At 45.2% G+C, this 16,522-nt stretch overlaps 2 protein-coding genes across 3 annotated transcripts in view; one reads left to right on the forward strand and one right to left on the reverse strand.

Annotated features, from left to right (window-relative positions):
• Positions 1–15,418, reverse strand: part of LOC6598086 (mucin-5AC) — a 63,217-nt gene extending 47,799 nt beyond the window's left edge. The window contains exons 1-5 of one of the 2 annotated variants that reach the window (XM_026987710.1): positions 15,062–15,418; positions 14,723–14,985; positions 13,912–14,628; positions 13,387–13,833; positions 12,395–12,607 (exon numbers count right to left, since the gene is read on the reverse strand). In XM_026987710.1, the coding sequence (XP_026843511.1) occupies positions 12,491–12,607; positions 13,387–13,833; positions 13,912–14,628; positions 14,723–14,985; positions 15,062–15,383 (1,866 nt within the window). In that variant the 5' untranslated portion in view covers positions 15,384–15,418 and the 3' untranslated portion in view covers positions 12,395–12,490. Of the gene's footprint in view, positions 1–12,394; positions 12,608–13,386; positions 13,834–13,911; positions 14,629–14,722; positions 14,986–15,061 lie in introns of those variants that run through there. The other variant, XM_026987709.1, reaches the window with a different exon arrangement.
• LOC113565500 (WAS/WASL-interacting protein family member 3) lies at positions 10,418–11,726 on the forward strand. Its single transcript, XM_026987711.1, has 2 exons — positions 10,418–10,504; positions 10,567–11,726. The coding sequence occupies exons 1-2, from the start codon at positions 10,448–10,450 to the stop codon at positions 11,635–11,637; spliced, it is 1,128 nt and encodes a 375-aa protein (XP_026843512.1). The 5' UTR covers positions 10,418–10,447; the 3' UTR covers positions 11,638–11,726.
• Positions 15,419–16,522: the final 1,104 nt, after the last annotated feature.

Raw genomic sequence — 16,522 nt, forward strand, 5'->3', positions numbered from 1 at the left:
CGCGAATTGCGTATAAGAGCGTATAGCCAAACGGAAAATTTCCTGTTGCGGTCATATTGAAAGTTAATTGAAAATCAAGTTAATGCGTTTAATTGAATAGCCGTATAGGCATATGTTGACAGCGGACCAGCGCTAAAAACCTGTACACAGAAATGCAATAAAAACATTAAGCAGCAACAACAAAAAAATCGAGTGCACAAACATAAAGCACACATAATTGCTTACACACACAGACACGCTCAATCAGCGGGGGAGTGGAAAAGAGACGGCGAGAGACAGGGAGTCAGGGAGACAGAGAGGCAGAGACTGTGAAGGCTGGAACGGATGTTCTGTCGATGCGTGGAGGAGACAGAGGCCCATGTGCATATTTATATGTGGAAAATTATATACAAACACAAACACACGATTCGCACACATGGACTCCCCCGCTACCCGCTCACTACTCTCTTTCCACATCGGATACCCTCTCTCCCACACCACGCACACGCAGGCACACATACACACACAATATATAGAAAATCATAATGACGACGATGCATCATCGCAGAACAAAGGCGACACGCACAGAACCAGAACCAGAACAGAACCGAACCCTGAACGTAGTACGAAACCCATCCCTATACAGGGCAACCCTTTATCCATTCCTCTGTGGGAGCGGCCGTGCCATTGTCGGACAGGTGTGAGTTACACACTATTTGAGGGGAGGGATAGAGCCAGGGCCAGCGCCTGTCCCAATCAGACAATCGATGCGACCTGGTGGGAGGACTGAGGGTGACAATGGGCCCCTTGGCAGGCGGCGACACCTATGGAGATTACTCAAGGAGCTGCCTTCCAACTCTATTATCGTTCCGAGCCCCTTTCATAATTATTTCAGTTCAGCTCAAACACAAATCTCATCCTGATGCCATCCCATCCTGTTGCAGCTTCAGAGCCCTAGCCACAGAGTGAGACGGAGCAGTGGCAGTGGCCCCTTGAAAAATAAGCCCTCGGATGTCCCGACTCTCTTAGTCCGACTCTCCGACAACTTCGAAACGACTCGAGTCCAGCCTGAACATTGTCTTGTTATAATTATTATTATGGAAAAGTCTGCTAGAGAAGTGGTCCGGAGCCCAATACCTTGAGATACCCACGTCTTGAGGCCTAAAAGTATGCAATGTTATCGATTTGTAGGCCTTGTTGCTCCAGCCGACATCTCGCTCTAGCAAACGCACCACTTACGCACCTACACACATACCCACCCACAAAACACATACACTTAAATACACCAAAAGGCTTAAGGGGCATTTTCATTTTTCTTAAGATAAATTTTGATTAAAATTTTCGACCAACACACACGTGAGATTTTTCCATCTCTCTTTCTCTCTATCTCCATCTCTCTATCTATCTATCTATCTATCTCGTTCCTTATGTATATCTCACCCTGTTTGGCCTGAACGGGTGATGAGATATTGGGAGGAGTCTGGAGGTTGATGGTCTATGAAACGCAGTGGAACTGGCAAATGTCTTAAGAAATTGCATTTTCTTGTTGCAACTAAATAAAGGCAGCTCATTGGGCGCTCGGGGTGTGGCATCCTTTATACATAAATGAGCAATTTACTTTGCTCTTTGATAGGTGCTTTCTGGCTTTCATTCTAAATTTTCGATTAATCTATATTTTGACAAATATTTTTTCCCAATTATGTATATAAATATATACTTGCACAATATTTGAATACGGTGTTATAGCATTAGCATTAGCAACTTAAATATGTGAGATAGATATATCTGCCTATTTTTGATAATTCGTCTGAGGGAATGCCTTGAACCGTAATAAACTAAAAAAATGGCAAAGAATGTAATGAGATAGCTGGATCACATTTTTGTGAAATTAATCCATTATATCACTAATTATGTATCTATTTAAGAAAGGTGCCAACGAACAAAATCAAGAACAACTAAACAAACAACATATCTAAATGTATTCAAAGAAGAACGTATAATTCTGATCGGAATTACAATTGCTATTGCTATTAAACCTTAAAAATAACCCGCAAATTCCCCCCAAAAAAAAAGAATGCGAATTGGTGCCCAGGCAGCAATTGATACACACGCCTGTGTGCTTCCCTGGGATCCCATGGCCTGCCCATTCTTCAAACATTATGCCTGGCCAGGCACTTGGCGCCCGAAACTTTGCTGCACTTTCTTCGAAGCTATGCCTGGCTCGCTCTAACACTCGCATGCACACACTCGAGGACGCCTTCACTCTCTCGCTTACTCCCTCTGGGGGCTGCGGAGGGGGTCACTAATAAGAAATTTCCAAATTAAACCCTCTCGCTCTGGCAGTTTGCATGCTGGCTCTGTCTAGAGCAAAATGCAAAAATGTGCATTAGGCAAAGTCCAAGAAAGCAAAACGAAAACTTTTCGGTCGCCAGGAGGGGCAGGAAACGGAAGCTGTTGCAGCTGCATGTGGTTCGCCAGTATGTGTGTGTGTGTGTGTGATGCATGCTCGTATGCGTGGGAGGGTGTGTATGTGAGAGTGTGGTCAGCTTCTTAAAATACAAGCATACACATGCACGAGTCCAAAAATTCTTACAAGTAAAAGTAGAAACCTCTCGCTTTCTCTCTTTCTGTCTTTCAATCTCTCTGGTTTCCTATGTAGCCGAAGATGGATGTGTATTTGTGTGCGCTTAGGTGTGGGTAGATTGGGTGCAGGGAGGTTGCATCTGTGGGTGTGGGTGCTTGTGTGTGTTTGTGTGTGTGGTCAACTGATGTATGGGAAACTCTTTGGTCAGTTTTCTTGCAAGAAAATCTAATCAACACACACACACAGCAGCAACTGCACGGGAGCCGAACGGAGCAGGAGCTGTGGCAACGTTACGTATAAGCAATGTTGGACGAACGTCGTTTGTGCATAATTCGTTTCGGGGGTGTGTGCGAGTGTTGCTGGGGCAGAGAGGCCAGGAAGAGGAAGAGGTAGAGGAGGGACTGAGTCTGGGGTAATTTCTCCCAGGAGGTAGCTCACATATATATATATAAATGCTTTTAATTTGCACAGGACGCACGCACAAAAGGACCTTAGGAGTGCAAAATTTTGAAGAAAATTCTGCATACCAGCTGGAGCTAGTGTTGTAAGCGAGCTGAAAGCTTTTTGGGGTCTGAGTAAATCTTACGACATTTGGCCAGCTCCAGAAGGTCGGAAAGCGAGGGATAGGATGCCGAGAGGAACAGAGATAGAAACAAAGACGGAGACAGAGACAGCGAAAGAGAAAGAGCGAGAGAAAGTAGCATGTCTGTAGTCGTTCTGTCTTATCTTTTTACTTGAAAGCCTCCCCTCCTTCTGAGGTTGAGTGGGCGTGCAGGAACGTCGTAAGATCAGAGCCGGGAAAGGGTCCATTCCATGGTCGGGGTGTGGGTATGGGTTTGGGTATGTGTGCATTCACAGTTGAGTTTTGGGCTTCACGCATGCATAATCAATGCATTTTCTTCAAAATGTCTAGGCCAGAAAAGGATAAAGAAGCAGAGAAACAGAGGGAGAGAGAGAGAGATGGAGAAAGCCTGCTTGAGTATAAGAGTGGTATGCGTTCAGCTTCTAAATTAGTTGCAAAATATAATTCAAATTCTTGGTATTTTCGTATGTTTGTGTGGGGTCTTTGGGGGAATCCCTTTTGCCTATTGCCAATGGAAATGAGAGCTTCGCTTCGTCCAGTACAAATAAATGAAATTGTTGAGGAAAATGAAATATCTAATGTCTGTCCGTAGTAAGGATCATACTTATAAGGTGAAACCGCTATGAACCATTTGTAGGCCTCTAAGTTAAGCAACATCTATGCAGTTTCCTTTTATTTAAAATGCGGTAATTGAGATGACAGCGAAAGCACAAAGGGTGTGCGAGATGATTGTGATAGTTTTGATGAGTGTGAGATTTGCATCTTTCTTTGACATCCCTCTCATGGCTCGAACTTCATTAACCTGCCGAAGACCCTTTGAATCAGGGTCCTGCTTTCCGCTGCTCATCGTTTGCCCTCTCCCTAAAGATTCCATCCAATAAAAAGCAATTACAATCCAATCAATTGGTCATATCAATTACGAGTACAAAAACAACTCCTGGCTCGACCGCAAAACTGACTCGAATGATAAATCAAAAAAAAATTCCACTAACCAAACGAGAAACCAGAAAAAATAATAATGTGTAAATCCCGGCTCCCCCCGTCAAATATGCAAATAAAAAGGGCAAAAGGAGTATCTTTGCTGGCAGGACCTGCTCGATGATGGCTGTTCCACTTTTGAATTGATTTCGCCAAAAGTCGTAAATTCCTTTGGAAACTTTCGCCCGTTCGATGCCGTATCGTATCCTTTTTGCTGCTTTTGCTGTTTCTGTTGCTTTCAATTATTGTTGTTTGGCTTTCGTTTACTTTATTTTGTTTCGTTTCGTTTCGTAGTTGTTTTGTTGCTGTATTTTTGGTCAAACAAAATCGGAAAAAACGTGCTGAAAGTCGGTATCCTCCATAATGTTATTCAAAGTCATACAACCGAGAGCCGAGATTGTATGCGTGTATGTGTGTGCGTGTGTGTGTATGTGTGTTTGGCGGAGAGAGCAAGTAACCATTACAATGGAAAGGCCGCTCGACATCCTCGTCACCGTCGTCGTTGTCGTTGTCGTTGTCGCGGGTTTTCGTCTCTCCTACTCATCGTTCCACTGCCTCGGCCTCGTTTCTCGTGTGCGCCTCGTGTTTGTTTATTTGCATTTCCGCTTGACTTGCAGGACTCTCTCTTTCTCTCTCTCTCTCACTCTCTCTCTCTCTCTTTGAGCATGATTTCGTATGAATGTGTTTGGGCGACTCAACAGGTTGTTGTGTCTGTTGCTGCCGCCGCTGCCCCTGTTGATTCCATTGTCATTGAGGTCTCTTTTTGCTGCTCGCTTTCTAGTTTGTCTTTCTTGCTTGTTTTTTATTTGTTGCTTCAAACACTTTTGCCTTCGCATTTCTTTCCGCTTTTCATGTGTCCGGGTGTCTGTGTGTGCGTCGTGTCTGTGTCTGTGCGCGTGCTGCCCCCAAGCCTTGCCATCATCCGCCTTCCGGTTATGCTTTTCATCTTCTCTTTGCCAGAGCCCGACGACGTTCTCGTCTCGCTCTCAACTTCGTTTTGTTTGCTTATTTGTTTGTTTTGCCTCTACTTTACACTTTACACTTTCCACTTTTTTCCTGCTTTCTTTTGTGTATCTTCAGCAGTCTCTCCCACCTCCTGTCTGCCCCCTCCATGGGGATAATTTTCTTGGTCGCCTGCTTTTATTTTTTGCACTTTTATTATTCCGCACACGGCTCAACTTTTCAGCATGTTCTTTTTAGCTTTTTTCGATGGCAGCGCAAAATAAAATGAAATAAAAATACATTTTCGTCAAGGACGTTAATTGTTTTGCTTCTATTTTTTTCGTCTGGCCTGTATATGACCGTGTACATGTACATGTGTATGCGTGTGTGTGTGTGTTGTATATACAAGTGTGGCAGTGCTTGTAAGAGAGAGGGAGAGAGTCCTTTGACTTTTATTTTTGCTTTTATTTGTTGGCGTCGCTTGTTTATGCTGTTTTTTATTGCTGCCTCAATTTGCGTGCACTTTGCGGCTGTTTCTCCTCCTGTTGTTGTCCTGCGTGTCCTTGCCGCTATTTTGATTTCTTTTTGCACTTTCTTCCGGCTGACACAGACACTTGTAGAGAAACCCATACACAGACGCACACACATAAACAGCTCTGTTTGATTGCTGCCATAAGTGGCGTTTAATTTATCAATTTGTCGTTTGCCAAAGGAATTCATTATTTGATTGTTCCACTCTTTTTTTCTACCGACTCTGTGCCCCACCCCCCTCCTGGCTCTCTCTGGGACACTCTTTGATCAGTTCTGTTTGCTGTTGTCTGGGGTTAATCTTTTGTTTATTCGTCATCAACATCATCGCTCAACATCGTGTTGCTTGTTGCCTGCTGTTTGCTGCTGTTGCATTCAACGGAAGCTCCATTGGCAGAAATGCAATTTTCTTCCTTTTTGCTCATGTTTTGTACTTCTTTTAGTGTTTCGGTAATTGAAGTCAAATTGGTTATTGGAATGGATGGAGTATTGATTGGAGAAAGAAATTGTCTGGACTGTGTTTAAGTGATAGAGCAGAAGCTGTTCTTAGACCAAACTGTGAACATTTTGACCCCTAAAGCATTTTAAATTCATGAGATATCCTAAAACTAACCACAAATAAGTCACATATAAATATGCCTTTTATCCCTACTGAAACGTTCCTTAATACGAGTATTTACCATAGTCTATGGTCAACAAAAATATATAAAAAAACCAATTAAAATCTTACATTACAAAGTATCACTCAGAAATACCGAAGAGTTCATTGTACTGCAAAATTAACCCCACTATCAATTATATAAAGAGTCGAAAAAAAAGTATCTCCAACTTCCAGCTCCTTCAAAATCAAAGGACGATCTCCGGCAACACTCAATAAAAGAAACCATCTTCTAGATCCAAGGGGAAAATGTGACGGCTTCAAAATAAAATCCCCCCAAATCCTATCCAAAGTCGCCGGACCTATTCGAATCTCGCTAGTAATTAAAACACAAGTCTCGGCGAATGCCAAAATAAGTAATTGCCACCTTGTTCGGCAACTTTCAGAGCTCATCAGCAAACACAAAAATCGTGCAAGAATGGTCACAAGAAGCTGAAGAAAAAAGATGTAGAAATGAGGAAAAACTCCAAGCAAATTGACAAAATAAAGGCGAGTGAAAATTTTGAAGAAAAAAAAAATTCAGAATAAAAGAGAAGAGGAAAAAAGGGGGAACGGGGTAAAGATATCTGAAAAGGAAACAAGCTGGAAGCCCAGTGAACAATTAAGCGAAGGGGGATTGAGAATTAGAAGACAGCAAGGGGTTGCCAAGGGGTGGGGAGTGGGGGTGGTCGGGAGATGAATCGACAAGTTTCGGGCGCGCAATTATGATTATGGGTGCGTCTGCCTGGGCCATCGCCATCTCCACCTTCGACTCCATCTCCACCTCCGGCTACGGGACCGTCTCCAACTCCATCTTCACCCCACCAAAATCCCACTTTAATTGTTTTTTCTCTCTCGTCTCTGCTCTCTGCACCGGAGATGCTGCCCAGTTGCCTGGATGGGAATTCATTAGAGCAGCCCAGGGGGAAAGAAAAAGAGAAGAAGCTGGGTCTGGGTCTGGGCCAGTGGTTACCGGTCTGTCCCTGGCCATGGCCATGTCAAAGTGACTCCAAGACGTTGTCTTGGCTTTTTCCCCAGCAAAACTTGCAATTTTTTCCATCGAAGGCTGGTTGAGGTTGGGACGATTTTCTCTGCCTGGCAGCGTCTCTGGTCTCAGTCGCCTTGCCCTCTCCCTGCCCCATCCTCGTGACTGCCACGGGGGGTGTGGCCTGGTAGCTAGGCAAAAAAAAGGGATTCGCATCCTGCTTGCGATAAAAAAAAGGGGGAGAGAATAAGGACCGCTGGCTGGGCGGGCGGGCGAGCAAACATAAAAATGCGTTTTTGCCTCAGAAGTCCCTTTCTGAAAGGCAGCCGAGAAGGAGGGTTGGGACGGTACCCTAAAACAGAAAGTAATCAAGCCACACTCACACAGATACAACGAGAGGAAGAGAGATAGAGAGAGAACGCTAGATAGAGATAGAGAGACACACACTCTGGCTCACAGCGACGGAACGAGGACAAGAAGGAGGACAGCGTCTCCACCTTCACTCATTTGCACAAAACACACCCACAACTTGGTCCGAGCCGGCGAAACTTTTTTTCGCTCCAACATTTCTGTTCTCCACGTGGGGCAGGGCGGGGCGGGGACAGGCGGGGCATTGTTCTTGTGCCGCCATGAAAATTAATGAAGAAGTGCCCGACCCATGTTCCAGAGGCACTAAAACTCCGTCTACCGCCCATCGACCCACCGCCCCTGACTGACAGACGGTTCGGTCTTCCTCTCTGGCTTTCTTCTGGCTACGATTTGGGCAGGGACAAGGAGAAGGGCTGTTCTCGGGACCGGGACCGGTCGTGGTTCTTCTTCTAGGGGTGCGGTCCGCTGCTGGCTATGAATTCTCTTTTTTAAAGAAGTACCTAAACATAAGAATGCGTCTCACAGAAATGTCGGGGTGGATTGGAAATTTAAAGACTTCATTTTAATGGAATATCTGAAGAGAGATCAATTGAAGACGAATGAAATATGGGATTACGAAGTACTGTTTAGATAAACCGGTGTTTATTATTATCGTTTCAAACTAATTTCATAGCTATTTTGAATATATTTGAATACAAATATCACCCCAGATTTCACATCCCCATCGATATGATCCCTTCGCCTGAGGGTAAGAAACTCTTTTAAAAATTTCAAACGTCCAAAGACAATATCTTCCATATCTGCTAGACTGGTGAAATGTCCATACAAAAAGGCTGAAACAAAAGGCAATGGAAACCGATTTGGATATACAGACGGCGCATTGGGCAAGCCAAGGCACTGAAGTGGGGGTCGCGACAAGAGCTGGGTCTAAGGGTAGCCCGCGCACCGACTCACCCACCTGGGACAGAGGGCAGACACAGGCACACACACATACGGTCAAGTGGCAGTTGACCCGCTCACATTTAGAGGTGCTCGGACGCGTTTGGGGCTTGGGCTTGTCATCCCTATTTTTGGGGGCTGGCTCTCCGAAAGGAGACGCAGACCGACGACTGTCGCTAGATGGCGCCAGACGAGACGCGCGACACCGAACAGCAGCAGCGACAGCGGGATACGGATGCACGGATGAGGACGACGCCTTTGCTTTTAGCTTGATTGCCAAGCCTAGTTAACTGTAAAGTTTTATAACTTTGGGTGGTCCCACCCCCAGACTCGCTCCTGCTCTATGCCCCATACCGCCCACACCCCCACCCTCTCATATACTTCCTCGCAAACACAGACACCTTCGGCTCGACTCACCTCGAAAGCGTTCAAATCGGTTGGTTTATAGCACGCGCCAACGCAGCCCTTGGCCCTCATCCCCATCCTCTAAGCCTTGTTGCCATCGTCCTCGTCTATCGTCTATAGTCCCTCTATAGCCCTCCGTCTTTATCCTTGACAGCGTCGACGTTGGTTCGACCCTTTTAAAAAGTCGTCAATACTTGGGACAGGGCGAGAGGCAAGCGTGCAACGGCCTCTGAACTCGGAAACAGGATGGGAAGGAGACGTGAACGGACACGAACCCGTGCCGTACCCGTACTCCTTCCAATACACGTTGCCGGACGCAGACCGGGACCAGGACCAGGACGAGGACCAGGACCAGGACTAGAGCCCAGGCGTCTATCAAATTCCAATTTTGGTCCCTTTTTCCTGCTCTCTGTTGGCATTCAAAGTTTATGGCGTCTTTTTAGCGTAAATCCTGCATGGCATTGCCCGGAGTCCGGTCCTGCTGTTGCACCCTTTGGGGATCGTTGCCGGACCACGACACCAATTCCAGGCTAGCTCCCTGCCCCTATCGCTGGGGCAGCATCTTCAATATCCTCAGTTCTCAGTCTCTTTCTGGTCACCCGTTCAGGCCACACCCAAGCCCACACACACACTCGGAGCAGCCAAGAGGCACATCACCGGGTACGGGTAAATTTTTATTTCTGTCGTCTCATCATAACGTGTTTGTCGTTCTCCCGTTTTTGGGTCCCATATTATTTTCGTTATTTTTTGACAGATTTTATTTTTAGTGCCTAACCTTTAGAGGCAGTTATGCTGGTGCTGACGTTCCTGGTGTGGCTTGTTGGCCATAAAATAGGGGAACCGCTCCCGCCTAGAGAACTAACAATATGATATCAAAATTGTATAAGCTGCTTGGATCAATTCTGTATCATCTTTCAAATAATGCTCAAAATAGGTGGAGGATTCTCAGTTTGGTGTGACAGAAAATTCCCTTCTTTTCCCTAAGAGCCATTTCATTTTCATAAAAGCTTGCTAGCATTTGCCTCCGTGAAGTGACGGTTGGGTCAATCAGTGTGTTTAATTTTCAACTGTATATATAACTTTTTATATTTGTCTATATTTAGACGGCCAGGCCGTTGTTGAGAACCGTTGAGACAAGGCCATAATATAGAATAAATATGAGAAATCGTTGGTGGCTTTTAAAAGATATACTAATCAGAAATTTAACGATAATTATTCAATAATTCAATACTCGTTATATGCGTTTTTGCAGGTGAGCTTTTACACTAAATAAAATATTGAAAGTATTCCCATTCTGATTGTAAAATCCCAATTTGCTTACAAACCCCACCACACAGAGCGATAACCTTTAAGCTAATAATGAATATGTATTACGTGCATGCCCGTACATCATATATACAGATGTATATACGAGTCTGATTAGCCAACTTAGGCGTAATTATCAGACACTTCTACGGAGCTCAGCTCAGTGCAGTTCAGACCGCCAAAGTGTTCACAAGTGACTCGCAAATATCGAGAATGAGGGTCGCTAGACTACAGGCCAGCATCGCCAGCTTGCTGCTGCTCTGTTTCGTGGTAGGTCAGACGACTTGCCTTGTAGTAAGCCCACAAATGACGTCATATACTTGTTTTCGCAGATGGGAACAGCAACAGCGTATCCCAGTGCCGAGGGACCCAGCCAGTGGTTAATGGAACAGGCCAGGGCGCTGCAAATCGATGACGTGACTATGGGAGAGCTGTGGCGCACTAAGCAGCCGGTGGTTATCACTAAGCCGGACGCTGAGGGTCAGATGTTCTCAGTGACCTACGAGCTGTCGGCGGACGGAACGAGCATCTCGCGAACTACAACGAGGGACACTCGCCCGGCAAGACTGGAGGCGAATGTAGACGCGGCTAAGCCCAATGAGGACTGGGAGCTACTACCCAATCGACTGAGCCAACAGTTTAGCCCGAATCTTGGCACGGACTTCGGATTTTCATTGAGCAATGGCTTTGGCAGCACCTTCGGCAGCTTCGGAAGCTCGAACGGTTTTCCCCAGTGGCCAGCTCATTGGCCATCATTCAATTTGCCACCCGGGGTAACGCCACGCACCACCACCAAGACCGAGACGGATGATCAAGGACGGACCGTCACGAGTGTGTCCAGCTTCTACAGCGGCCCGCTGAATCCGGGAACTAATCTATTCGAGTCGCAGTTTCCAAATTCAGCAGCACCCAGGCCCGCCGTTCCTGCTTCTCTCCCAGTCCTGCCCCACCAACACTTCCCGGGACAAGCACCGCCACCCAATCCCAATCGGCCTTCATTGGGCTTTCCCCTTCCTGCAATGCCTAGTCCCCGTTCGACTACACCTCTACCCGCACTGGCTCCTAGCTTCGGGCTGGACATGTTAACGACCACGCCTCTTCCACCTCTCGACGACTTTTTGCAGCAGAGGACGACCCCCAGAATAGATGGGAATACAGATGAGAGCATTCCGCCTCCATTGCCCACCAGACGACCAACGGCGAATGCTCCACAAGAAGGGGACAAGTCGATCGAGGACTACCTATCGAAGGTGAATCTCAGCCCGTCGGATATATTAGCCCAGAATGGAGAAGTGGTCAAGACCATTGTGGATAAGGATGGACGCGTCCTGAGTGCCAGATTTGTCCTTAGCACTGTCAGAGAGGAGGAGCAAATCCGCCAGGAGCCTCAGCCCACCAAGTGACCTAATTTTGAGACCGATTAACTTAATGAGAAGTATGTCTTCGCGGAAATACATTGAGCATAAATTAATAAATAATAATACAAATGAAAGTGCTTATCAGTAGGGGCTTTGAGGGAATATTTAGTGGGCCAGCAACTGACCTCCACTTCAACTAACACGGTGATTAATGATGGCGAGGGAAGTGAGTAAGGGTCAATGTCAATCTGTGTCGGTGTAAATTATTTAATATTATGCTTTAATGATGAATATAAGAATATCAAGCATTTTCAAGCTTATTATAATATCTTACCTGTAACGCGTCTCGCATCTTTAAAGTTAGGCAACTACAAAGAGCTCTAAAATATTCAGAATTGCAGGCAAGCTAATAATTATTATTCCTAAATAAGCATACTAAATAATTTGCATTTTTTAGATTCCTTGCCAAAGTCATTAAAAAGCATAGATGGAATGGTTTTGTTAATCTAGTTTATTACAAACAATTTCTTTTGTCTTGCGCTAGCAACTGAGCTGTAAAGAATCGAACGAAAGAAAAAATATAATTTCAATAATCAAAATTCAACGAAAATAGTATTAAAATAAAAATAATAATACAAATTAATAGATTAGGCATGTTAACAACATAATTAAAGCGGAAAACATATACATAAATTGCAGCAAAAATAATTCAAGCATAAAGAGATCAAAAATTATAAAAATAAAAGCGAAACGAAACGGAACGAGAAATTCAATTTGAATTTCAAAGCAAAATTATTAACAAACAACAAATATTGCATAATTTTGTGCATAAAGCATTGGTGTGGCCGAAACGGGTGCGTGTTGGTGTTGCAGAGGTGGTTGTGGTTGTTGTGTTTTTTCAGAGTAGTGATTGTTGATCTGACAGAACTCTCTCGCTGTCAGTGTCTCTTTCGCTCGTTAGCATTGCATTAGTTGCGTTACATTTATAAGCCAAGCATGTCAGAGAAAAGAGAAACTAGATTAGTAAAAAATTGTTTGTAAATCAAAAGTGTGAGATTCGCAATAGGTGGGTGTCTTAAATCTAGTCTAGGCGGTACAATTGAATGGAAAATGAAGCAAAGCCCGGCCCGACGGTAGTCGGAACTAATTAAAAGTGTTGGCAAATTCAACAAAGCATAAAAACAATTACAAAGGGAATAAATATTTGAAAAATTTGTGCATTTCGTGTGCATCACTGTTGTTTTGCATTTGCATGATTGTTTTTTGTGCAACTAAAAAGCATGTTATATTTGTTTTTTCTTTTTCCTTTTTCCTTTTTTGGAATTTTTTGTAATTTTTGCAGTTTTAATATAAGTTATTAATAAACGTTGTAAATCGCCAAAGGCATTCAAATTTAATACTGTATAAAATAAAATATATATCAAATTGGATAGAATAATAATATGTGATTTGTGGCCGGAATCGGCAATGTTTGGTCATAACAAATAGTTTTTATCGTCAAAAAACGAAAACTATCAAATTGTTTTATGTCATTATTATTCTAATAGATGAAATTTTTTTTGAAAATATAGAAGGGTAGATAGTTTTATAATATAAGTTTGAAGTTTTATAATATAATAATGTGAACATCCAACATGATTTGAGATCAACTCCCTCAAACCGAAATGCTTCTCTTTGCAATATTAAATGGGACGGAAACGTTATGAAGAATACTCGTATGTTGGAGGTAATTCCCAAAGACGGTTGCTGTTTCATCTCTTAGGTCTACAGCGAGTACTTGAAGTCTTTACTCACCAGGTTATCAAAGCGCAAGGCATCTTCGTCGCTCAGTCCCATGCTGCGTGTCAACTGCAAGTACGTGGAGGTAATGGGCTTCAGTCGTTCCAAGTCGAGTGGAGGCAGCGGCAAGGACAGCTCCACATGCGGCATGCCACGTATCTGGGGAATGCGAAGCTCTGGCAACGACCTGGGCGGACTGGGTAGCTCCAACTTGAGCGGGGCCTGCACGGCAACTGGTGTCGAGGTCGAGGCAGGACTCCCGTTCTTCGGGCTGCAAAATAGAGATTTCGTTAAATTGATCGGCGTATGGGACACTTGGGGATCGGAAGGCGTGGCTACCGAGGCCATCGGTATCGGTGAGCGTGCCCGAGACAAACTATCTGGGGAGGTCTTGAAGGTGGTAAAGGAAGCGGACGGAGTCGTCGTCGGCACTGGGGAGGATGCCCTGGGAGGTGCCGAGCTCTTGCTCTGTGCTGCGGTGGTTGCTGGGCTTGTGGTAAGGCTAGTGGTAGGGTTAGGGGTAGGGGTAGAGATAGGAGCAGGGGTAGTAGAAGGGGTTGGCGTAGTAGTGCTGCTTGTCGTGTTGGTGGTTGGATAGCTGAGGCTTTGCAGTAGGCTGCTGCCGTAGAGGGGCGGCGCTAGGACCGGTTCATGAAGCACCGAGCCACCGGCATAGAAGCGTCGCATAAAGTCGTAGTACTTGAGGAGATTATCCCGCGACTTGAGAAGCTGCATGTTGAAGCTCTGGGGCTGTCCCTGGTTGGGGGTGGGCAACTCGGAAGCTGAAACACCGGGCCCTGTGATTGGAACTCCCCCCGGTGGACTCAACGGACGCTGCAACTGTGTCTTGACCCGTATCTTGGGCACGCTAACCGGAGTGGTCTCGACAGCCGCCAGGGCGCGGGGTTGTATCGCGGTGGGACTGGGTGGAGGGGCTCCGAGAACATCGAGTTGTGTGGCACTGGCACTGCTGGCAGCGGCGCCAACGCCCACCCCGGCCACGGGCACTGAACCCTTGAGATCGGCACTTGAGTGGCGCCGCCGCTTGGCCGTGGGTCCCGCCTCCAAGGAGCTCTCCGTGTGCGATGAATAATTCAGATAGTTCTCCACTTCCGAGGAGCTCTCATTGCCGGCCAGCTCTGAGTCCTTGCATCCCCCCGTCGGCGAGGAGGGTCTGAGGTTCTTCTTGCACTCGGGGCAGATGGTAAGGAAGCGGGTGACCGCCTCGCGGGGCAGGAAAGCGTAGGTCTCCGTTATCTGGGGGGAGGAACAGAAGCGAAGTGTTTTAGTTGGCTAATCATTATAAGTTCTCCGATTTCAGAATTTTGTTCTTCCCATACACTACACTCACAATTCGGTAGGTGCGCTTTTGGCCAGCATGCATCCCACTGCGTCCGCCCAGCTCCATGTGCACGTTATAGATGATGTCGAAGAACTCCTCTACACAGGCCACCTTGCGGTAGATCCGACGACCGAATCCCTTGCTGGTCGATGCGGCGAAAAGATCCACATCGCCAGGATTGTCCGAGAGAACTGCGGAAATGGGAAGAGGCTTCAGGCGTCGTCGACTGCCGGCAGCCTCTTCATAGCCGTCGGGACGATTTGTGGTGAAACCTGCTTACAAAAGCAAACAAAAAGGAAGTGGGTCAACTGTGGATTTTTCGCAGGAAGCAGCTCTTTCGATTCTTACCCTTTGTCTTCACCCAGAAGCGAAATTTTGAGCTATCCGGGCGACTGTGCTCCTTGCCTTCCAGCGCCTTGAGAATGCGCGCCTTCTTGCGCAGCGTTATCGTCTTGGTCTTTGCCTGATCGCCGTAGGTGGAGAGGGCCCAGGGCTGGAACAGCTCGTAGATGATCTCACGCTGACCCACGGGCTGCTCCAACTCGTCCACATCCGCATCATAGGCCGTCTCCGCCTCCACCTCGCCCACAGTCACCGGCGAGCTCTCTTCGCGCTCATCGATGGCATAGAGCTTCCGCTTTCCACTCCAGTTCTCCACCAAGGCAGGCATCGGCGAGGCCACCGAAGACTGCGGCTGGGACTGAGGCGGAGGCGGAGGAGGCTCGAGCTGGTCTAGGCTGTGCTTGCGACTTCCATTAGACTTTTCCATGATCGCACAGAGGACTAGCTTAATCAAAACTAATAAATATTTTGGCAAGACTCGCACAATCAGATCAAAGGCCAAGAGATAATGGATAGCATTGGGTCAGGATGGGTAAGCAGGGAAGTGTGATTAGAATTTTTGAAGTTGGGCTCTGCTAAGTTGTGTTCTATTCTTCGTTTAGTGGGATTTCGTGGGGGTTCTGAAAGGGAGAAGGTCACAAATAAATTTTAAATCATTTCCATTTCGGCTTAGAAACACATTCGTCAAAGGCGAACAGTCCAGTTTAATCCATTGATACCATTCGTAATTTGTTCAAATAACTATGAAAGGACTTTTCTTTGTATTGCCAAAAGAAAAGATGAGTTTAGCTTGAATTTGTAAACTGCGTGGCATCCAAATGTAACTTGCAGCATGGTTTTATGTGTATTTTCTTTCTATTCAAAATAAAAAATATGTAAAATCCATTATGGTGCTAATCGTCTGATGAATTGTTTGCAATTACAACTTTCAAACGAATTTATAAAAAATATATATACACTGATTAAAAAATAAAAATTTAAGATAATGTTGGACATTTTATGATGCTACTAAATAAAGGTGTTCTTTAAATAGATATTTTTTCAATTTTCCAATGGCAAACAAAATTGGACTCTATACTATGTATGGAAACCATCGATTTACGAATCGAATCGGTCCCTTTGTGAGGACGGAGGCGATTTCTCTGTGTGCTGCAAAAATCTGACCAAGCTTTGGGAGTGCAAAAACACATTATAGTTATTATAGTCTTGTAAAATATTTAATCTGCCAATATATTAGACAGCACATCAATAAACCTGGAGTATACAGCACTTTACGGAACAATTGCACACTCTTAAGATTTCTATTTTATATTGTACTTGTTTTAGTCACTTGTCACCGTACTTCTGATGTAGTTTTGTATTTGAGTCTCCACACAACATCAGCCTAAATCGAATTTGCTTGTAACGAAAGCGTTTTAACAAAGAGTTAACGAAAATGATTGTTTAACAATATCAAATTTAACAGAA

The sequence above is a fragment of the Drosophila persimilis genome, unplaced genomic scaffold (genome assembly GCF_003286085.1).
Source record: "Drosophila persimilis strain 14011-0111.01,24,50 unplaced genomic scaffold, DperRS2 tig00000124-arrow-pilon, whole genome shotgun sequence".
Lineage (NCBI taxonomy): Eukaryota > Metazoa > Arthropoda > Insecta > Diptera > Drosophilidae > Drosophila > Drosophila persimilis.

What these genes read in the sequence shown, in the direction of transcription:
- LOC113565500 (XM_026987711.1), top strand. Translation starts at nt 10,448, where the DNA reads ATGAGGGTCGCTAGACTACAGGCCAGCATCGCCAGCTTGCTGCTGCTC. An exon ending in TGCTGCTGCTCTGTTTCGTG is followed by an intron (nt 10,505 to 10,566) that starts GTAGGTCAGACG and finishes TTGTTTTCGCAG; the next exon opens with ATGGGAACAGCAACAGCGTA.